The sequence below is a fragment of the Cyprinodon tularosa genome, unplaced genomic scaffold, assembly GCF_016077235.1.
Source record: "Cyprinodon tularosa strain WSP-4 unplaced genomic scaffold, ASM1607723v1 ctg774, whole genome shotgun sequence".
In the NCBI taxonomy this organism is placed as follows: Eukaryota; Metazoa; Chordata; class Actinopteri; order Cyprinodontiformes; family Cyprinodontidae; genus Cyprinodon; species Cyprinodon tularosa.
In genome coordinates, this window is record NW_024039534.1 from 348133 (window position 1) to 371529 (window position 23397).

General features: G+C 41.0%; 2 protein-coding genes across 2 annotated transcripts; both read right to left on the bottom strand.

Annotated features, from left to right (window-relative positions):
• Positions 1-2859, bottom strand: LOC119773660. The gene is made up of 2 exons (XM_038270751.1): positions 2833-2859; positions 1-847 (listed from the first exon to the last, which is right to left on the bottom strand). The coding sequence occupies exon 2, from the start codon at positions 841-843 to the stop codon at positions 1-3; it is 843 nt and encodes a 280-aa protein (XP_038126679.1). The 5' UTR covers positions 844-847; positions 2833-2859.
• Positions 2860-6980: 4121 nt separating this feature from the next.
• Positions 6981-22345, bottom strand: nfatc1 (nuclear factor of activated T cells 1). The gene is made up of 3 exons (XM_038270752.1): positions 22314-22345; positions 19722-20365; positions 6981-7387 (listed from the first exon to the last, which is right to left on the bottom strand). Exons 1-3 carry the CDS (start codon positions 22343-22345, stop codon positions 7332-7334), a joined length of 732 nt encoding a protein of 243 aa, XP_038126680.1. The 3' UTR covers positions 6981-7331.
• Positions 22346-23397: the final 1052 nt, after the last annotated feature.

Consider the following 23397-nt stretch of genomic DNA (forward strand, 5'->3'; position numbering starts at 1 on the left):
TTAAATCCGCCTCTTTAAGCATGGAAACAGCTCCCCCTTGGTGGAAAGGTAAAACATTGGGTGTACAACACTGGCAGCCGATAAAATGAGCAATAAAACGGGGGTGAGAGTGCACTGGAACCAGATTTCATCCTGATTCAACTTCTGCACCAAAGCAACCGGGATGTAGAAGAGCAGGTTTATGGCCGTGGTTGCCCAGATGATTCTGAAGGCTTTCCTCTTGGCGGGATGCAGTCTGTCACGTCCTGGGCTGGACTTCATCAGCACCCTGACCATTCTGACGGTGCAGCACGCCATCAGCACGGTCATGAGCAGCATGACTGAGGGAGGGATGTTTTTAATCATCTTCTGTATGAGGGAGGAGATGTTGTCCTTGGCCAAGGTGTTCAGTGTGAAGGTGGACAGACAGCTGAGCCAGACTGTCCCCACACAGACCTCCCTCCACCTGTACTTCTTCAGCAGAGGGTATGAGGTGGGGTAGATCACGGCCACGTACCGCTCCATGCATATGAAACATAAACCCATGGAGCCTCCAACTTGGCTGTAAATTAATAAACTATTGAGGAGGTCCGACTGTTGCTGCTGGAAGACGAACAGGAAGATGAGGTGCAGCATGTATGCCAGGTACAGGAAGTTGTAGAAGAGAGCTAAGTTACAGTTAAGGATATCGATGGACTTCCTGGCGGTGAAGGTGATCCACAGCAGTCTGGCTGTTACAGGCTGACCGATGACGAAGGTGAAGACGTTGATTAGAGCTAGACTAACCAGATATCCTTCTTCCTCTAAACAGCCTTTATCTTCACCAGAGGACGAGTTATTGGTGTGAGAATCCTCCTCCATCATAGCACTGTAAAAAATCACACCATCACAGTTTCATCTTCAATTCAGTTCATTTGCTGATTTTTTTTCTTTTAAATGTCTGATTCTTTCCTATAAATTTCTGCTCCTTTCTGGTAAATTTCTCATTCTTCCTTTTAAAGTTCTGATTCTTTCTTATAAATGTCTAATTTTTTCATGTAATTGTCTGATTCTTTCTTTTAAATTTCAGATTTTTTTTTTGTTCTACTTTTCTTATAAATGTCTAATTCTTTCTTATGATTTTCTCATTCTGTCTTATAAATTTCTGATCCTTTCTGGTAAATTTCTCATACTTTCTTTTAAATTTCTGATTTTTTTTTATTTCTGATTCTTTCTTATATATTTCTGCTTCTTGTAAATGTCTGATACTTTCTTATAAATTTCTCATATTTTCTTTTAAATTTCTGATTCTTCCTTATAGATTTTTGATTCTTATACATTTCTGCTTCATTGTTGTAAATTCCTAATCCTTTCTTGAAAATTTCTTCTTCTTTCTCATTCTTTCTTATAATTTTCTCATTCTGTCTTATAAATTTCTAATTCTTTCTTTTAAATGTCTCCTTTTTTCTTATAAATTTCTCATACTCTCTTTTAAATGTCTGCTGCTTTCTTATAAATTTCTTATACTTTCTTTTAAATTTCTGATTCTTTCTTATAGATTTCTGATTCATTGTTGTAAATTCCTAATCCTTTCTTGAAAATTTCTGCTTCTTTCTTGTAAATGTCTGATATTTTCTTATGAATTTCTCATATTTTCCTTTATATTTCTGATTCTTCCTTATAGATTTTTGATTCTTATACATTTCTGCTTCATTGTTGTAAATTCCTAATCCTTTCTTGAAAATTTCTTCTTCTTTCTCATTCTTTCTTATAATTTTCTCATTCTGTCTTATAAATTTCTAATTCTTTCCTTTAAATGTCTCCTTTTTTCTTATAAATTTCTTATACTTTCTTTTAAATGTCTGATTCTTTCTTATAAATTTCTGATTAATTCTTGTAAATTCCTAATCCTTTCTTGTAAATTTACACTTCATTCTTATACAATTCTCTTACTTTTTTTTTTATTTCTGATTCTTTCTTGTAATTGTCTGATTCTTTCTTATAAATTTCTGATTCTTATTTGTCACAATGTTGTAATTTAAATTCTCGCAGAGGAAACATCTGATCTCACACATATTAACGAGCAAAAACAAGGAGCAAATAGGAAGCCAACACTGACTTCCTTTAATAAATGTAGAAGCCTAGTTATAGGTTTTTATTGACAGTCATCTTATATATTTTACCCATTTCCTCTCTTTATCATTTAGCCATCATCATCTATTGATCCTCATTAAATAAACTCAACTAGTTCCTTAAATTTCAGATTATTTCTGTGATACTAGTTTATATCAAAGCAATCTGGAACAAAGTTTCATCTGTTTTTCATGTTCGTCACAATCTCAGCTTTATTCTGATTTTATTTTTTTTCCAGACAGATTCAGGATAATATCTGGATTTCTTCCCTCCATCTAATGAGCAGAACCTTCTGGGTCCGCTTCCTCTGACCACCTGAACCTCCATCGTCTCCCTTAATGAGGATTAAACTGTCCTTACAGAGGTCTGCAGGTCGAAATGTGCGTGTTTCAATAAATAAATAAATAGCCGTCTCTTTTTTCAAGATTTTTTCAAAATTCCTTTTTTGGAAAAGCTTGAAAAAAACTCGACACTTTGATCCATTTTCAGCTAAAATTGATTTAAGAAATAAAACGTTTTGCCAGATAAAAACTGATTCTCTTGTTTCTTTGGAAACTTTAAAGTGTAATCAACATTTTTTTCTTTAATGCTTAAAGAATTAGATTTTTTTAAGAACTTTCTGAGGGCCTGTCAGAGATGTTCTCAGAACTTTAGTATTCTAGCTATTCAGGAGGTTCATCCTTAACATAATTATTGGGGTTTAAAGTTATGAAACCATCTGGAAACAGAATTCAAACTCACCTGTGATGTTCTGCTGCTGAGTCTGAAGAAAACCTGGACGCTCAGAATTAAATCAGTTACTGATTTCCCTAAAAGCTGAACCAGCAGGTGAGGAGAAGGCTGAGCAAAGTCAACAACCTCCTCTGGTTTGCATAACAGACAAAGCATCAATCAGAGAGAGCAGAGGGCAAAATTCTGATGAAAAATATAATTCAGATTCAGACTAAACAGATGTTTCCTCATCAGTTTTAGGCCAAAGAAAAGGGAAAACCCCTTTTCTTTCTCTCCATTCTCTACTTCCCTTAGAGGAAAAGTAGTAGGGAAGTGTCAGCCTCGCGGTTAAGGCGTAGAGCTTGGAATCCAGAGGTATGAGTTCAAGTCCCACTATCACAGACTGCCCCTCTGGGTCCCTGAGCAAGACCCTTAACCCCACACTGCTCCCCGAGCGCCGCACAATGGCAGCCCACTGCTCCCCAAGGGGAGGGGTTAAATGCAGAGATAAATTTCTCCAATGTGAGATCAATAATGTTCAATTATATATTAGAGGAACTTGGTCAAACGTTTAAATGTTCTTCTCACTAACTGGTTAAACGGTTTTTAGGATCAGCTGAAAGCTCCTCCAGCTCAGACGCTTTTCTCAGGTTTCATTCATTCATTTTTGCACCCAAATAAGATGATGAGGCCTTCATGTCTGACCCGTGTTTTAATCGATTGATTGACTTCATTGATTTCACAGTGGAGACATTTACTCTTTGCATCAGCTCAAAGTAGTCAAAGGAGAAGAATGTGCCAAAAGAAGAAAACGGTTTTATTTAGAAAGTAGCTTCATCTGGTCTGTTCCTGTTTGGCTGTGACTCCATCCTGGAGAGAAATATCAGCTGTGCTGCTGCCATCAACACCTTTGTTTCTAGATGTTGGAGCTTGGCCTGTTTTCCAGTGTAGTCCTGTTTCTCTGACTGTGACTAACTGGATGTGCTCTCTTCATCCTCTGACATGGGAGCTGGCTCGGAGCTCGTCTGCCTGGCTGTGTGTTTCCTGGACGGGGCCGCCTGTGGAGCTGGTTGACAGTTGACTTTTGCATCTATGCTTCTTTTTCTATGTCTGCTTCTGTCTCCTTGAACCCCAGTGGGCCTCAGCAGATGGTCCGCTCACACTGAGCCTGCTTCTGCTGGAGGTTTCTTCCTGTTCAAAGGGAGTTTTTCCTCTCCACTGTCGCTACAAGCATGCTTAGTGTGAGGGATTGCTGAAGAGTCGATATCTACTGCTTCTGCCTGCTCATCCAGGAGGAGAAAATCCTTTAAAGTGAATCACTGGATGCAATTAGATGGTTTTTACTTGGAGAGAAACTTTAATCATTTAATCTGACAGGATGATCTGATTGATCTAGATCTACAATAGATCTAGATTATGTGAATTTGATCTCACTGAATTCTAATGTTGATTAAAAATCAGCAAAAAATATTTATTTTCTTTCTTGGGCCTAATATCTTAAAAAATTATTATTTTTGATAATTTAAAAATAATTTCTAATTAGTGAATTAAATCAGTTATAGAGATCTAGATGAAAAAAGGACATTTTATTGACCTGCATTTTTTTAATATTATTTCACAGTAATAAAATATATAAAATTTTCCTTTAACAATTAGTTTCTTAGAATTCTCCGCAAAGCTTCAGAAAACAGTAATTTTTCTTTTCAAATATGGAAATGATTTAAATGACATAAGGTTTGCTTTGCATCAGGCAGGTGCTAAACAAATATTCTCACAGCTCTTTGCAGAGATGATGCATCCAGATGGAGGAGAGGAAAATCAAACACTCTTCAGATTAAACACATTAATTCATTTTTATTTGACAAATACAGGAAATGATAAAGTGGAGCTACGAGATGTTCAGGGACAAGAATCTACTCAGTAAACATGGCTTCTCTTCCTCCTCAGATACACAGATTAAGACTAATAAATACATAAAAGACAGCATGTTGGTAAAAGGAGCCGATAATCCAGAACAGGCAGGTCTGGGTCAGGAATATAAAAATACAAAGTGAGTATTTAAACGTGCGGCTGTGCAGAGCGCTGAAGGTTTCTATAGATCTTTAACCATCAGTTATCAAACTTCCAGATCAAATGTCAGCTTTTAAAAAGCAAAAAAATCATTTTTCCTGTAAGAGATCAAGTTTTTCAAAGTGTGCTTTAAGAGGCCTGAGGAATAAAATAAAACAGAGTTTTAAAAATCCACGTAGGAAATAAGAGATTTTTCCCTTTTTTTAAAATCTGATCAGAATATTTACAGGAGAAAAACAAATCAGAGTACGGTGGCTGAGAAAGGTCATGTTGCATAAGGCTTCAGTGCCAGAAAACCACATCCGTCACTTTACTGGTAATTCCCTTCATGTATGCAAACGCTGGACCTGCTGCGAAAATCAAACATGCAAATTAAGAGAAAATGGATCTCAGAAAAAAAAATGAAGTTTAAAAAGTTTCTTATTCAGCTTTGAATGTCAGAAAGTGGAGAAATGATGTGAAAATGAGCTAAACGTTAAAGTTTTAGCTCTTTTTTTTTTGGGATGGAATGAATCTTTGGAGAAATTCCCACTGATCGGACAGAAGATAAGTGGAAAATATTCAAACCTGTTCGTTGGGAACTTTACTCGCCTTTAAGCGACATGAAAACACGAAGCTAAAGATAAACTGAAGAAAATACAGAAAACAGTTTGAGCTCTTTTAAAATCCTGATTTAATTATATTTCTTCTGCTGTTTTTAAATATGCCTCCAAATGCTCCGAAAGGATAGATTTTAGGTAAATTCATTATAAATTTAGATATATATAGTGCATCGTATTTATAGTTTATGTTTAGTTTGACTGTAGTTTAAAACAATTATACACGAGTTAATTTGTGTACCTGCTGCTTTGAAATTAATGGTTTTTATTTCTGTTTTGTATTTGAGACATTTGGGACTAAAGTCACTGCTTTGGTTTATAGACTGTTTGTTTTTTTGCACTAACTGTGACCTAAAAGTGCAGAAAAGGTGCTGGATGATTAAGCCAGAGCCTTAAACGTGTAGTCTGTCTAATGGCCACCAGAGGGCGACACCCGCAGGTAGAAAGGAGGCCAGTTTGCATGGGACAGGTCCATGCATGGAGTCTCTGGATGAACATTTAAAGCTTTTCTGTTAGGAATGAAACATCTGGAGACATCTGGATCAGAACATTTGGAGATCAGTGAGGAAGGAGATGCAGCTCTGCAGAAACAAGCAGCTTCAGGGAGGATGCAGGAAAAATCTGCTCTGCAAGGAATAATCAACGGATCATTATCTAAAAATTTAGCGTCAATCAGACAAAACAATTTTTTTTCTCAAAAATCACTGAGTCTGGGAGCGGCCATTTTTGCCCAGATATAGTAACCCCTCCCTCCTGCCATCTTCCAGCAGTGACGTCACGGTGCGGTAAGCCTAGCGCCATTCTCCCCGCTTTCCAAGCTAAATCAATGGGAACTACTAGACACATCTGCAATCAACAACAATTATTGAAGATTTCCAGAGGACTTCACCATTGAAATTCACCAGAGCTATAGTGAAACTGACAATGCCCACGTGCATGGCAGCTGGATGCTGGAATACATCGGGTAAAAGTGAAAAAAAAGTTATTCCACCTTTCTGATTCCTGATCCTCCACGGACGGGTTGGTCGTTGGATCGCCAACTTGAAGAGGGAGGATTTGCCATCGAACTTCTGGCCAGAGAAAAAACCCGTAATATGTAGCCAACATTTGGAAGAAGAATGTTTTCAAGATGACTTGGATAATAGCGCGTTGTGACAAACACCAGATACAGCACTGGGACTTGATCAACAGCCGATACCGCACCGTGACGTCACTAACCAGTAGGTGGCAGTAGTGTTCTTTGACAAACATGGATGCCTCCAGTAAAGCACATTCACATGAAAATTACTCTGAATTAAAAACTCTGATCATTTATTGAACAGGATGGAATCATTTCAGATTTAAAGAACTTTCAGAAGTTTGAATTCTTAAATTGACGGACTTTTCCTTTAATGCTCAGAAACTAAAAGAAACATTTTAGTTTGTTTTAGAAGAAACAAACTGAAGCTAAAATGATTTAAAGCAACACATCAAACATGTTTGTCTTCATTTCCAGTTTAAAAAAGGCACTTTTTTTTCAGTAAAGCTGATAAGAAAAAGCACAGGCTGTTCATACATAGCATCATCTGTAGGCACTACAGTAAAACAGAAAACGAAAACAGCTTTGGTCCTCTGGAAGCATCCGTTAAAGGGAGGACAGAGTCTGGGATGCTGCAGTTCTCTCAGGGACGCGTTCCCGGGAATATTCTACCTGAAGAGGAGGAATACGAGACGCTGAAGGCACATCTTGGACCCTGGAAGTCTGGAAAATGTTTTCGCGATTGTTCTGGTTGCATTTCCTCCTGCTGCTCCCTGCAGGCCAACAATCAGTTTCCCCTTTTTTCTCCATTTCCTGATAAGTATGCAGGTTGTGGGCGGAGCCTATGCATGGCTGTGGACGGAGATGCTGGACAGGTCGTTCCGGATGATCTCGTTGACTGGAGGATAAAACAGAGATAAAAGGAAGTTAAACATCTTTAAAAAATCCAAAGAAAAACAACATTTTTATGGATTAAATTCTATTCAGTTTATTTCTATAGCTCCAAATCACATCATGTCATCTCAGGTCACTTTCCAGTTCATCAGATCATCCAGTCAGATTGATTCAAAGTTTTCTATCTAAGGAAAACCAGCTGATTGCATCGACTCATTGACTCTTCAGCAATCCCTCACACTAAGCATGCTTGTAGCGACAGTGGAGAGGAAAAACTCCCTTTGAACAGGAAGAAACCTCCAGCAGAACCAGGCTCAGTGTGAGCGGCCATCTGCTGAGGCCCACTGGGGTTCAAGGAGACAGAAGCAGACATAGAAAAAGAAGCATAGATACAAAAGGCAACTGTCAACCAGCTCCACAGGCGGCCCCGTCCAGGAAACACACAGCCAGGCAGACGAGCTCCGAGCCAGCTCCCATGTCAGAGGATGAAGAGAGCACATCCAGTTAGTCACAGTCAGAGAAACAGGACTACACTGGAAAACAGGCCAAGCTCCAACATCTAGAAACAAAGGTGTTGATGGCAGCAGCACAGCTGATATTTCTCTCCAGGATGGAGTCACAGCCAAACAGGAACAGACCAGATGAAGCTACTATGAGAAAAAGCAGAGAGAGCAGAACGTTAGAGATTGAACTAACAGATTCTGCAGAGAGGGAGAATAGAGATAGAATGAAGCAGAATGATGAAAAAGGGGTCCCTATGTCCTCCAGCAGTCTAAGCCTATAGCAGCATAACTATAGAGATAGATCAGGATAACCTGAGCCACTCTAACTATAAGCTTTATCAAAAAGGAAAGTTTTAAGCCTAGCCTTAAAAGTAGACAGGGTGTCTGCCTCACGGACTAAAACTGGTAGTTGGTTCCACAGGAGAGGAGCCTGAGAACTAAAAGATCTGCCTCCCATTCTACTTTTAGAAGTAACTACTAATAAACTGCATGTTCTCAGAGGATGCATGGGTTCTCTCTGGGTACTCCATCTTCCTCCAACTCCTAAAAACACATTGATTCGTTTGTTTAATGTCTCTAATTTAGCTTTTTAATGTGTGATTATTAGCATCAGCATCCTGATGATCATTATTCTCACAATTTGGGGGCTGGACTCTACAAAAACCAGACGATAAAAAAACAAATAACTGAATTAAAAAGACTTCCTGCTTCGCTTTCAGAATTTTACTATTTTTAAAGGAATTAAATGTCTTTCTATCTTATTTTATTTATCTCACGTAAACATTTACTTGTTTTATCTCTGCTTTTTGAGATGTTTATTAATTTATTGGTTCTACTTAGTTGGAAATAATTTATATGAAAACATTTCTCTTTGTATTTGTAGCTGAGCCAATCAGATGCATGAAGTCGGACCAGAACCTGCAGAACCGTTTGCTAAATTCCCTGAGGAGTGTTTCTGGAAAACATCCCCGGATATATTCTATCAGGAGAGATGCTGTAACCTGCGGAGAAGCAGGTGCCGGCTTGTTGATCTGTTTTGATTGGCTCTGTGCTGACGGGCTCTGATGTTGGATCACAGTCTGTCTCTGATTGTTTTCAGGTTCAGGAACGAAGCAGCAGGTTCTGAGGAATCACCTTCCACTGCAGGAAAAGCTGCCTGGATTTCCCTTCATTCACTGACAGGAAATTCTTTCAAACTTTAAAGCACCAGAGGAATCAGGGGGGGGGGGCTTCCCCCCCCAAATAACACGTTTCCTTCAATAAAAACATGGCGGCTGTCTCAGTCGGCCATGCAGTAAAAGCAGAAGGTCAATGAGGCTGAAAACAGTTAAAGTTAAAGTGTTTTATCATCTTGGAAGCGAACAGAAGGGATCAGAGAGCGAGAAGCTCCTTCAGTCAGTCTGACAGGTGTGAAGACGACGCCGCCGAGGCAGAACGACGTCCGCATGACCTCAGAGGAGCGGCCGGCCCCTCCCATCGACCTGGGAAGGGTCATCAGGTCACCTTCAAGCGATCAGATATTTTGCAGAGAGGAGAACCTCCCAGGCAGCGATTCCAGCACGGAGGTGGAGGAATGATGCTTTGGGCTTGTTCTGCAGCCAGATGACCTTGAAGGATTTTGCAGTTTAACGTGAGTCCAGCAGCTGAAACTGGGTCATCAAGTTCAGCCCAACTTCGCACCGATTCCATCACCTGAGCGGCGACTAGAACCGGTTCTACAGCCGACCTTTTTGGACTTTCCACCAAAATTATTTTTAAATACAGATGCTGGATTTACCTCTACTTCATTTCCATAAAATAAAGTGACATTGATTTTATTTTGGATGCATATTCTTCCTCCTCAAATTGAAAACTATGTAATTTATTATTTATTCTGTTAACATCAAGCAGAAGCAAATGAATCCAAAGGCTTTAAGCAAAAGTTTAGCTTCTTTTTTCTATGTTAAACTAATAATTAAAAGATTGTTGTTCAAAGACATTTCCTGCAGTGAGAAGGAAGAAATAAAGCGTTTGCCCAGCGTTAGCTTATTGCGTCGTAGCCCAGCGGGGCCATAGGTCTCAGAGGACTCCGCCCCGTTTGTCATCCTGCTGCCATGGTCCGATTCTCGTGGTGCCGCCACATTTTAAGGGAACCAACTAATTGAATGGAGGAAAAGTCAATTCATTGATCTCTAAATGACGAAGCCCTAAAAATAAAGCCGGCGGTTATTTAGGTCACATTGATTCAGTTTCTGCTGACAGAAAGCAGCAGCGTTCGAACTGCAGGTTCAGCCCAGCTGTGCTGAGGTGGTTTATGGTGCAAAGGAACCTGGAGAAACCAGAGATAACTTTTAAATTATTTACTTTTTTTGGACCAACTTGTAACACAGCTTCCTGCAAAGAGTCAGAGATGCATCTGCTGAGCTTCGCTCTCCGGCTCCTCCTGGGGGTCCTAAGAGGGCCCCCCCCCCACATTAGTTGCTTTTACTGCTGCTGGATGATGAAGCTCTTGCACTCAGCCCATCGCTCTGACCAAAGTGCTGCACGGAGAACATATATCTATAAATATATGGGGGGAAATTGGGTCCATTTTTGCAAGAAAAAAAAATCTATTTTACAAATGGAAATTTTAAAAATACACATTTTATTTTTCTTTTTTCCTTTATTTATTTATTTTTTTTTCTAAAAAAAAACAATTCACATTTTTTCCCGAACATTCTTTTCAAATTGCGTTTTCCAGATCAAATCCTCTTCACTTCCACCTCAAACTAAATTCTCGACGAACAAAATTGTTCTTCCTAACGTCCAGCAGACCAATAAAAATGCTTCTTTGCTCCTGATATCAGATAAAAGCCCCGCCCCCAGAAGTGAGGAGCAATAAAAGATAATAAAATAAAAACAAAATTTGTAAAGATGTAATTTCGAGAATTTCAGTATGAAAAAATACAATAAATTAAACTCGAACGAAAAAAAAAAGTATTTACTCTCGAACGTTTTTTAATTACATTTTTGGATTGTTTCTTTTTGTTTTGTTTCATGTTTTATTTTTATTTTATTTAAAGGTGTTCCTTTTTTTGCAACAATAATGGAACAAAATCCACTCCATATAAAAATCTATACATAAAAATCAAAGCAAAATCAATGTGGATTAAAAGTAAAACAAAAGAAAAAACAGATGAACTCCTGCTGGGTTAAAAGTTTTCAAACCAGTTTAAAGTGATGGAGGATTACTGGATGACCAGCAGCCCAGTTCACTCCAGATGAAGCGTCGGCTCTGACCAATGGGAAGCGGCCGGCCTACTGGGAGAATTATAGTTCTGTTCTGCAGCGTTTGGTGCCAACTATAGTCCCAAAGGAGCGGTCGACTTCAGGTGTGAGGAGAAAAAACCCACGGACAACGATTTCAAGATGGCGTCCAGCCAGGAGGGGCTTAATCTTTGACAGCTTGGACTGAAAAAAGGCTCGACTGCGGCGGTTACAAGAACATCAGGTCAGTTTAAAGTCCTGAATGAGGGATGCTGGATTTCTCAGGAGAAGGAATATTGTTTGGATTTCTGGATCCAAAGAGGGAAACTGAGGAAATTCAGAGGAAATCATCTCCTGATGTCATTTAGAAAAATCCGTTAGAGGTTGAACAGAAACGGTATATTTTACAGGAAAACTGGGCGGTCATCAGCATACAGATAAAATGGCAGCGAAGGCGTCCTGGAAGTGGACAAAAATGGGGGGCGGACCGTGTAAACAACAGAGATGGACCCCAGGGGGACTTTTCCAGGGTCACATCCGGTCGTTTAGATCTGTACTTCCAGGATGGAACAGTTTTCAGTTCTTCGTCCGTTTTAATCCCAGCATCGATCAGTCGAATTTAAAGAAGTGGGCAGAAAGTTTCAGCTCCTCAGAGGTGACTGGATGGGCTCTCCTGCTTTCTGTGCCTCTCCCAGGCTGGCTCCAATCAGAGGCCTGGAAATCTGTCCAGTCAGCAGGTTTTACAGCGGGGGCGCCCCCTCCCCCTTAACCCCCCCCCCCCCCCCACTCAGCCCAAACTGTTCTCTACATCCAGCCCAGAAAACACAGCTCACACTTTCCACAAACAGACAAGTCTTTTCTTGTCTTCCCAGTGGGAAACATTAAAAATGAACTGGGAATCCTGGGGTCTCCCAAGCTGGGATACAATGCAGCCTTCACTTCCTCATCCTTCAGTTCTATTCAGTTTATTTCTATAGCTCCAAATCACATCATGTCATCTCAGGTCACTTTCCAGTTCAACCAGATCATCCAGTCAGATTGATTCAAAGTTTTCTATCTAAGGAAAACCAGCTGATTGCATCGACTCATTGACTCTTCAGCAATCCCTCACACTAAGCATGCTTGTAGCGACAGTGGAGAGGAAAAACTCCCTTTGAACAGGAAGAAACCTCCAGCAGAACCAGGCTCAGTGTGAGCGGCCATCTGCTGAGGCCCACTGGGGTTCAAGGAGACAGAAGCAGACATAGAAAAAGAAGCATAGATACAAAAGGCAACTGTCAACCGGCTCCAGTACCTTACTGGCTTGTTTTGTTTGTATGACCGCGATTGTGGAAAATGGAACGAGGTGCACGAGAACACTGGGACCCTTTTTCCACCTGGATCCCCGCTCTTTTTGGCCCTCATGTCCCTCCATTTCCACACAAACTCGGCTGTATCTAGCCACACAGCTAGTTCCTGATTGTTCCACTTGCATTGTGGCATGGAATAACGTAGCGCAGACCACGCTTCAATATTGGGTCTAAATCAAAAATATCTGCAACACGCTGCTGCAGGAGGATAACCAGGCCTTAGAATCCCACAGAGCTGCTCTGCCTTCAGGACTCTGGGACTGACACCATCAGGACCTGCTGACTGATTACCATTCAGTCTCTCTAGTTTTCTGCTTTACTTGACTTCTAAAGACAAGTAAGGAGCACCATCTTCTGGTTTGGCTGATAACAAACTCATAGAAGCAGTGGGAAGAGGAAACATTTAAACATTTAAAGGAAGCTTTGGGTCAAATGATGGTATTTAGATTGATAGAAAGATGCTGATCTTGTTCCTGAACTGAACCTGTTGAAGAATGGATTCAGTTCCTCGGCTCTGTCCAGACGTCCATCTGTCTGACCCTCCTCCTGCTTGAAGCCTGGATATTCTTCATCTCTGATATTGTTCTACTGGAGCTTCTTTCCAGCCTCTTCCTCTATACCTCCTTGGTTTCTCTGATCTTGATCTTAAGTTGCTTCTTTATTCTCCTCATAAATTTTTTTTTTACATTTTTTTCTCATAAACTGCAGCAGTAATTTGAGAACAGGTCAATCTTTTTATGTTTGTGTCAAAAATATCTTCCTTACTGCTGAGATTTAAAGTTTCTGTTTGCCAAATAAAAAAAAAATCAGAATATGAGATGTTTTTTGGGTTTTGCAGCCTTTAGATTCTTAAAGAGACAGGATGTGTGGCTGGAGTTGGCTAAATGTTCCTGCAGACGGAGCTGAGAGGTGTTGATGTCTTTCCCCAGACTGGTCAGAGGAAGTGGACTGGGAGCAGTCTAATTCCTGCAGGCCAGTCTGACTCCCTGTATTCAGGAAACTGAGCCAGACGCTTCAGCAGCAGCAGCTCCGCATTATGGATCAAAGCGCCGCAGCTCGGCGCTCTGATAGCTGCTGGGTAGTGTTTCTTCATCTCCTCGGCTCCTCTCCCTCACTGACTTCACACACAACCACAGACTGTTTTCCTAGCCGAGGCTGGGGATCAGTTATCCAATTTATTTCCAATTGGCGGCATGCAGAACGCGCAGCCTCCAAACCTCAGCGGTGAGCACAGAGATCTCCGGCGGTGAGATCATCCAGTCTGTCTCGGGGCGTCAAGGAGAAGAACTGACGGCTTTCAGGAAGCTTCCACACCTTCAGGGTCAATCAGAGCAAATAGCTCCCAGCTGCACGCGGCTCAGTGCGACGGCTGCAGGAATAACCCAGCAGAGACACCAGGAACAGCAGAGAGTCAGAAAAAGATGGAAAAGGGTTTTACAGGAGTCCAAAACGGTTCCTGGACATCTGATCAGCTTCCATCAGTCTGCAAACATTAAATAGTTCCTCCTTTTAGAGGAGAATAAGAATAATCCTAGATTTCTTTTTAATACAGTTGCCAAACTCACCCAGAGCCATAGCTCTGTTGAACCGTCCATTCCACCTGCTCTTAGCAGCAATGACTTTATGGGATTCTTTATAAATAAGATTGATCTTATTAAAAATAAGATCATAAGCACTCCTCTATCCGCGATTGTACCTGAGGTAGTCATGGAATCTGAACTGGGTTTAGACTGCTTTGATCCAGTTGAACTCTCTGAATTAGCAAAATTATTGTCTTCATCTAAGCCTTCAACTTGGATGTTAGATCCAGTTCCAACCAGGTTATTTAAGGAGGTATTCCCTTTGATCTCCTCCTCAATTTTAGATGTGATTAATCTATCTCTGTTACAGGGATATGTACCTAAAGCTTTTAAGGTTGCTGTAATTAAACCTCTGCTTAAGAAACCGTCTCTTGACCCAGATGACTTGGTCAATTATAGACCTATATCCAATCTTCCTTTCTTATCCAAAATTCTTGAGAAAGTAGTTGCCAAACAAGTTTGCGATCACTTCCACCATAATGAACTTTTTGAAGAGTTTCAGTCTGGCTTTAGAGCTCATCATAGCACTGAAACAGCTCTGGTGAAAGTCACTAATGATATTCTCATGGCCTCAGATAATGGACTTGTATCTGTGCTCGTCCTGTTGGATCTTAGTGCTGCATTTGATACAGTTGACCATAATATTCTTTTAGAAAGACTTGAATATTTTGTTGGAATTAAAGGAACAGCACTAGACTGGTTTAAATCTTATCTATCTGATCGAATTCAGTTTGTTCATGTTAATGATAGATCTTCAACACGCTCAAAGGTTACCTGTGGAGTACCACAGGGATCAGTGCTAGGACCAATTCTCTTTACTTTATACATGCTCCCAATTGGTAGAATTATTAGACAGCATGGGATTAATTTCCACTGTTATGCTGATGATACCCAGCTATATCTGTCTATAAATCCAGATGAAGCTAACCCATTACATAGATTACAGGCATGTCTTGAAGACATAAAAACCTGGATGACTCTTAACTTTCTGCTTCTGAATGCAGACAAAACAGAAGTTATAGTCTTTGGACCAGAGTCTCTGAAAAAGAAACTGATTAGCCAGTCACTTCATTTGGATGGGATTAAACTGATTTCAGATAATAAAGTAAAAAATCTTGGTGTTATTTTTGATCAGGACCTGTCATTTAAATCCCAGATCAAAGAGGTTTCTAGAATTTCCTTCTTTCATCTGAGGAACATTGCAAAAATTAGAAATCTCCTGTCCAGGGGTGATGCTGAGAAACTAGTCCATGCATTTGTTACTTCAAGGCTGGACTATTGTAATTCTTTACTATCAGGAAGTCCACAAACTGTAGTTAAAAGCCTTCAGCTGATCCAAAATGCTGCAGCCAGGGTTCTGATGAAAATTAAAAAGAGAGATCATATCTCGCCTATCCTGGCTTCTCTTCATTGGCTTCCTGTTAAATCAAGAATAGAATTTAAAATCCTCCTTCTCACATATAAAGCCTTAAATGGCCAAGCTCCATCTTATATCAGAGATCTGATTGTTCCTTATGTTCCTAACAGAGCACTTCGCTCTCAATCTGCAGGTTTACTAGTGGTTCCTAGAATTTCTAAAAGTAGAATGGGAGGCAGATCTTTTAGTTATCAGGCTCCTCTCCTGTGGAACCAACTACCAGTTTTAGTCCGTGAGGCAGACACCCTGTCTACTTTAAGGCTAGGCTTAAAACTTTCCTTTTTGATAAAGCTTCTAGTTAGAGTGGCTCAGGTTATCCTGAGCTATCTCTATAGTTATGCTGCTATAGGCTTAGACTTTTGGAGGACATAGGGACCCCCATTTCATCATTCTGCTTCATTCTCTCTCTGTTCTCCTATTCTGCAGAATCTGTTAGTTCAATCTCTAACCTTCTGCTCTCTCTGCTTTTCCTCAGAGTTGCTTTGCCTCGTCTGTTCCTGTTTGGCTGTGACGTCATCCTGGAAAGAAACATCAGCTGTGCTGCTTCCATCAACACCCTTGTTTATAGATGTTGGAGATCGGCCTGTTTTCCAGTGTGGTCCTGTTTCTCTGACCGTGACTGAGTGGATGTGCTTTCTTCGTCCTCTGGCATGGGAGCTGGCTCGGAGCTCGTCTGCCTGGCTGTGTGTTTCCTGGACGGGGCCGCCTTTTACAGCTGCTTTTTGTATCTCTGCTTCTGTCTCCTTGAACCCCAGTGGGCCTCAGCAGATGGCCGCTCACACTGAGCCTGGTTCTGCTGGAGGTTTCTTCCTGTTCAAAGGGAGTTTTTCCTCTCCACTGTCGCTACAAGCATGCTTAGTGTGGGGGATTGTATTTGAGTCAATGAGTCAATGCAATCAGCTGGTTTTCCTTAGATAGAAAACTTTGTATCAATTTGATCTGGTTGAACTGTAAAGTGCCTTGAGATGACATGTGTTGTGAATTTGGCGCTATATAAATAAACTGAATTGAATTGAATTGAATTTTTAAGTCCTTCTATGTTTACAGCTCCTGTAAGTGATTCAGCGTCGGCGTGCTATTTCTCAAGCATGGGGGTCATGGCAACCACACACCTCTTGAATTGGTTTCGGCAGCGAACTCGTATCCTTCTAGAGCAAAGGACACACCTTTGTCCTGCACCATGTTAGGAGGACAGGTTGCTTGAAAGAAAGGCGAGGAGAAGGGCAAAGCTCACACCAACGAAGAACTCCAACGATCCAGGAGAAGATCCGGGAGAACGGCGGGCAGGTCAGCCTGACGGAGACTCCTGGATGGTTAAGGAAAGTTTTATGGGTCAGACCTGATGGGTACCCTCCTCTTCCTCAGCCAGCCCTCTGGAATGTGGTTTACTGTCATCTTCTGTGAAATGATCTGACATCGTACCAACTCAAAGCCTGGCTGCAGCGACTGGTTCCTGCAAAAGCCTGGAGGACAGATCTATCTGATCCAAGATGGTCCATCCCACAAGCTTCTGAGTACAGAAACAGAGGAATTCCTGCTGGTTCTATCAGTTTAGATGGATGATGCAGAATCATTTGAAGGTCTATAGATCATCTGCAGATCCTTCCTGATGATTCTGAAGAAGTTTTAAATCATCACTGATTCCCTCTCTGCGTGGGGAACCTCTGAACATTCAAGGACTCACAGATACATGGTTGTATGACCTGTTCTCATCAGATGCAGCTTTAGGAATTCAGGCAATCGGTTTTACCCCATATCAGGAAGCTTCCAGACCTTCAGGGTCAATCAGAGCAAATAGCTCCCAGCTGCATGCGGCTCAGTGGATGCAGAAATAACCCGGCAAAGACTCCAGCAGCAGCAGAGAGTCAGATAAAGCTGGAAAAGGGTTTTACAGGAGTCCAAAACGGTTCCTGGACGTCTCATCAGCTTCCATCAGTCTGCAAACATTAAACAGTTCCTCTTTTTTAAGTCCTTCCACAGAAACTCCTCTTTACTGATAATGATTAAGAGTTTCACCTCTGGAGTTTGGTTTTCTGTTATTCTCTTTGAAATGATCTGACATCCTACCACCTCACTGGAAAAAAATCTAAATCTAGATAAGTCATTATTTCTTAAAATAAGTTACATTTTTCTTGGATTGAGGAGGAAAAAGATCCACTTTGCCAATGGAACAAGACAAATTACATTTAAAATAAGAAAACACAATTACATTGTCTTATTTCAAGTGCATTTTATCTAAAAATCTCATTTTAAGAGTAAAAGCATATTCATTCCATTGGCAAACTCTCTCACTTACCTACTCAAATTAAGGGTAAATGCATGTAATTTCAAAAATTTTGACTTATTTCTAGATTGTTTTTCCAGTGCTCAAAGCCTGGCTGCAGCGACTTATTCCTGCTCTGCAAAAATAATCTAGAAATAAGTAAAAATTTCTTAAATTAAAGAGTATTTTCCCTTTATTTGAGTAGGTAAATGAGATAGCGTTTCAATAAAATTAGTATTTTTACTCTTAAAATAGGATAATTAGATAAAATGCACTTGAAATAAGACAATGCAATTGTGTTTTCTTATTTTAAATCTAAATTGTCTTGTTCCATTGGCAAAATGTATCTTTCATCTCCTCCATTCAAGAAAAATTCACTTATTTTAAGAAAAAATGACTTTTTTTCCAGTGTGCAAAAAGATGGAGAACGGATCTATCTGATCTATGCTGATCCATCCAAGAAGATTCTAAGTACAGAAACTGAGTAATTCCTGCTGGTTCTATTAGTTTAGATGGATGATGCAGCATCATCTAAAGGTCTATAGATCATCTGCAGATCCTTCCTGATGATTCTGAAAAAGTTTTAAATCATCACTGATTCCCTCTCTACGTGGGGAACCTCTGAACGTCTTGGACCTTCAAGGACTCACAGATACATGGTTGTATGACCTGTTCTCTTCAGATTCAGCTTTAGGATTGAAGTCAATCGGTTTTACCTCATATTATCTCTGAACCAACCTTGTTCTCCTTATGGATGCTGCAGATTCTACTCTGCAAAAACAATCTAGAAATAAGTAAAAATTTCTTAAATTAAAGAGTATTTGCCCTTTATTTTAGTAGGTAAATGGGATAGTGTTTCAATAGAATTAGTATTTTTACTCTTAAAATAGGATAATTAGATAAAATGCACTTGAAATAAGACAATGCAATTGTGTTTTTTTATTTTAAATCTAAATTGTCTTGTTCCATTGGCAAAGTGTATCTTTTATCTCCTCAATTCAAGAAAAAATCCCTTATTTTAAGAAAAAATACTTTTTTTCCAGTGTGCAAAAGGATGGAGAACGGATCTATCTGATCTATGCTGATCCATCCAAGAAGATTCTGAGTACAGAAACAGAGGAATCCCTGCTGGTTCTATCCGTTTTAGATGGATGATGCAGAATCATCTAAAGGTCCAGAGATCATCTGCAGATCCTTCCTGATGATTCTGAAGATTCTCTACGTGAGGAACCTCTGAACGTCTTGGACCTTCAAGGACTCACAGATACATGGTTGTATGACCTGTTCTCTTCAGATTCAGCTTTAGGATTGAAGTCAATTGGTTTTACCTCATATTAGCTCTGAACCAACCTCGTTTTTTCTTCTGGAAGCTGCAGATTCTATGGAAGAATCAAACCACAGCAACAAAGGAAACGAAGCTGAAAAAGTATCTCAGCTTCATATTGTCTGAAATGGAGGATTTAAAGGTTTACGCTGCAAAAATAGACCTAAAATAAGGAAAAGTTTCTTAAAATCAGTTTCTTTTCCCTTAATCTGAGCAGGTAAGATTATATTCTAATGGAATGAGAAATGCTCTCCTTAAATTAAGACAAATAGATATTATGCACTAGATATAAGATAAAGACGTTTTATATTAAAAACAAATAAACATATTCCTTATTGCTCTGCTTACAACAATGGAAAAATACACAGATTGAAAGGAACATTTCTTGAAGTCTAAATGTTTGCTGTCTTTTTCGTTGTTTTGACATTTATACAGTTATTTTTTTATTTTCTTCAATAATAGAGCTTCTTACCTAGAGGAAGATATTCCCTTAAATGAAAGTAGATGAGATCATTTGACATTTAAAAAAGGTATTTTTTATGACATGAAAAGATTTTCTGTGTTTTGGTAAAATTTTTTTAAGGATTTGAGTTACGGGAAGAGTTACTTTTTTTTTCCTGCACCAGATTGCAGCTGTTCTCCGTTGTGTTTAAGAACAGATGAAGTTTTATTCTCACCATCATCGAGGTACATCTGGTCCAGTTCCTGTGGTTCTTCTTTGATGCTAACGGCCACAGGCGGCGGGCTGCCATCCTCTGGCAGCGAGGACGGGCCCCTTTCTGCAGGTTCAGGGAGCTCCTGGACGCCGGGGCTGGCGCTGACCGGCTGGGCTGGAGTCACGCCAGGAGCGTGAGAGAAGGGGGCGTCGGTCGGCGTGGACGGCTGGGAGTCTGTAGGAGAAGAAGAGCTGCTGGGCGGGTAGAGGTCTGGAGGCTGGAACCGTCCTGGAGTTTCCTGGATGATGGAGACGTGAGGGATGGGTGGCTGATGGCCCGACTGTTGGAGGCACTTTGAGAAGGGTGACGGGGCCAGATCGTGAAGTTTGGGGCTGGTGCTCGGGGAACAGGGAGTAGCAGAGGAAGGCCTGGCCACCAATCTCTGCTGACTAACAGCGTAAGTCCCGCCCACCACGCACGGCCTGAGGTCGGAGATCATCGGAGCCATGACCTGTGGGGGGTAATACGGCTTTGGGTGCAGGATCTGGCCCGGTCCGTGTTGACTACACATCAGGGCAGCGTCGTAGTCGTCAAGCGGCTCCGTCTTTATTGTTGGAACTGAGGGTAAAAGGAAGAAGAAAAACTGGATGAGAAAATAAAACTTCCTGAAAGTGAGAGTGAGTCAGTCTGTGGTTATGAGGCTCACAGACACATAAACACTCATCAATGAGAGTCTTTGTTAGAGTCTGGGCTCCCAACCTTCTGAAAATATTCAGAAACTGGGAAAAAGTGACCACTCCTGTCATACAAAAACATGTTTCCGACGTGAGCCGTGAAACTGAGCGGTGATGCTGGAGCTGCAGAGCCCATTGATCCGGGTTTAAAAAGTCAAACATTTTTCTCAGGAGTTACAAACATCTGGATTCTTTCTAAAACACCGAAGCCATCTGCATCCATCGGGGTCAGATAACTGTCAATGAAAACTTATGCATAGATGTATAAACTGTAAATATTAGTGAAAATATGTGATTAGGATTTATATTCTGTAAGAACATCTTCTAACAGATGTTTCATCTGTTAGAAGATAGAAATACCAATAATAAAGTTACAACTTTGACAAACTACAAGTACTAATTACCAATTTAGAAGTACAAATTTACAAGCCCTTTCCAGTTGGTGGCGCTAACGTACCTGAAGGTTGTTAACCAACCGCTTTACAAGAAAGAAGACAAAAACTAAACCATCAATCATTGGGTTTCAGAGGCTGCATCCTCCAGGGACCCGGTCTACCTGGACTGGATCTTTGGAGGATGGAAGAGTTTTGGCTACGGCTTCAAACAGGTCCAGCCTTCTATGGCTGTCACTGCGCCGTACACTCTGTTGCCTAGCAACGCTGACTGTTGATACCTAAAGCCTTCAAAGAATGGATGCTGAACTTCTCACTACTGTTCGGCTGCTAATAACATCATCTCAGATATCAGATTTATAGTCCCCACCCTGCAGAGATATTTGAATCTGAGCTTAAATGTCAGCCAAACACGTTTACACAGTGACAGATAAAACCTTTTGATAAATCAAACATTACCGCCACTTATCTGACTCAATAACCAATAAAACAACTATTTTCATTCACCTAAATGAGAACTATTGACAGACTTGGATTATACTAAACTGCACTTCCAATATTCACCACTGTTTGGCGCCATTTCCCTTTTTCCTCTGAGCACGGAGCAGCCGGCTTGCTTGGACTCAGAAAGAATCATGGGATACCCAACGGAGGATACAGCGGAGCTGTCCTTTAAAACGGGCGAAAAAAAGGACGCATTTGTCGGCCGCATAACGAGAATCCTTCCAATCGGAACTAGCCTCGGCGCCGCGGTATGACGTAATCGGCCTTTAGAGGATGCGGAGGTTCACTGCTTTTCAAGGTGCATTGTGGGAAATTTTCAGTCCATTACTTTTTCATCCACTAGACGTTTGGACACTAATTAAATATGGCATAATTACTTTATAGTGATTAGGGCGAGCACTCCGGCACAGCCTGGGGCCGTTTCTCAATATGTGTTTATGTCAGGAATCCTGTTTGTGTGGTCTGTTTTGTGTCTGTCTCTCCCTCCACCACCAGGTGGCGCCCTGTCCTTGTTGGTCCTCCCTGCACACCTGCGGCTCTCAGATCATTATCTGGAGGAGTACTTAAGCAGTGGACTGTCACTGCCTCGACGCCAGAGTGTTTGCCAGTTTTGGGTACTCTAGCCAAGCTTAGATTAGCAGAGCTTAACCTGAGTCTTTGTTTCACTGAGTCAAACTGAGTCCTTGTCTCTCTGAGTCTAACCTTGTTTTTTGTCTTTGCCTTTGGCAGGAAGTCCTCCTGCATATTGGATGTTTGGCCTTCTTCCCCTGGAAGGATTGTTTACCGAGTCTACCTGTCCACTCTTCAACATGTCCCCTCTTCTCTGATCAACCCACACAGACTGGATGCCAGTGAGAGAACAACCCCACCCTAACGTGAGTCCCTCACTAGCATTTTCCCTACTGCATTCAAGATTCCCACAGTTCCTGAACTAACCGTTGTGATATCCCCTCCAGACATCCAAGTTCCTGTTCACCAGCTACCTGAGTTTGCCAGTTTTGGGTACTCTAGCCATGCTTAGATTAGCAGAGCCTAACCTGAGTCTTTAAGTCACTGAGTCAAACCGAGTCTTTGTCTCTCTGAGTCTAACCTTGTTTTTTGTCTTTGCCTTTTGCAGGAAGTCCTCCTTCATACTGGATGTTTGGCCTTCTTCCCCTGGAAGGATTGTTTACCGAGCTCACACTGAGCAGGGGAGAAACCTCCACATGTGCCGTTCCAGTCCCTCACGGAAATCCAAGTGACAGTCCGCTCCAGGGCTCCTCCAGGTCCAAAGAATGTCTACCTGTCCACTCTTCAACTTGATGCCAGTGAGAGAAGAACCCCCCCTAACGTGAGTCCCTCACTAGCATTCTAGATTCCCACGGTTCCTGAACTAACCGTTGTGATATCCCATCCAGACATCCAAGTTCCTGTTCACCAGCTACCTGAGTTCCAGATCACACTTCCCCTGTACCTTCATCCCAATAAACCGGTTAAACCTTTTTCCTGGTTCTCTGCATCTTTGGGTCTGACCTTTAAAAACACACCATGACAGTATATAAATATGTATTTATCCATGTGTTGTCTTCTCAGTTCTGAGGGCCCCCTGCCTGTCTTTGCCTAGGGCCACAAATGTCCTAAATCTGCCCCTGTCCATGGGTGCTGCACAATGGCAGCCAACTGCTCCCTAAAAATATAGAGAGTCAATTTCTCCATTGTGGGGCAACAAAGGGATTTACTTTTTTTTTTTTTACATACAAAACAAGAGCAAAAAAAGTGTAAAGCAGTGATGCGTTGCCCTGCTGCTGCCAACAGCTTAAAAACAGGAAGCGTGCAAAGATAGTAAACACCAACCACAGGACAAAAATAGAAAAGGCCACCCTATTTTGGGCCTGTTTGCAGGAAGTGTGCATGCCTCCGTAGGATGCAGATGACAAAGAAAGAAGCAGAAGTGAAAATGGTTGTGTTGCCACAAAAGAGAGTTTGCAAATTGGTTTCTATGGCGTGAAAACTGTTTATGTCTAAAAATAAATTTGTTTTTTCGGAGTGGCTGAAAGAAAACCTTTAAAAAAAAATCAAATACTGTCA

Coding starts and splice junctions, on each gene's coding strand:
- nfatc1 (XM_038270752.1), bottom strand. CDS start 22,345: ATGGCTAGAGTACCCAAAACTGGCAAACTCAG. Junction 20,366..22,313: donor CCCAAAACTGGCAAACTCAG/GTAGCTGGTGAA, acceptor TCTCACTTTCAG/GAAGTTTTATTTTCTCATCC. Junction 7,388..19,721: donor CCAGATGTACCTCGATGATG/GTGAGAATAAAA, acceptor TTTATCCTCCAG/TCAACGAGATCATCCGGAAC.
- LOC119773660 (XM_038270751.1), bottom strand. CDS start 843: ATGATGGAGGAGGATTCTCACACCAATAACTCGTCCTCTGGTGAAGAT.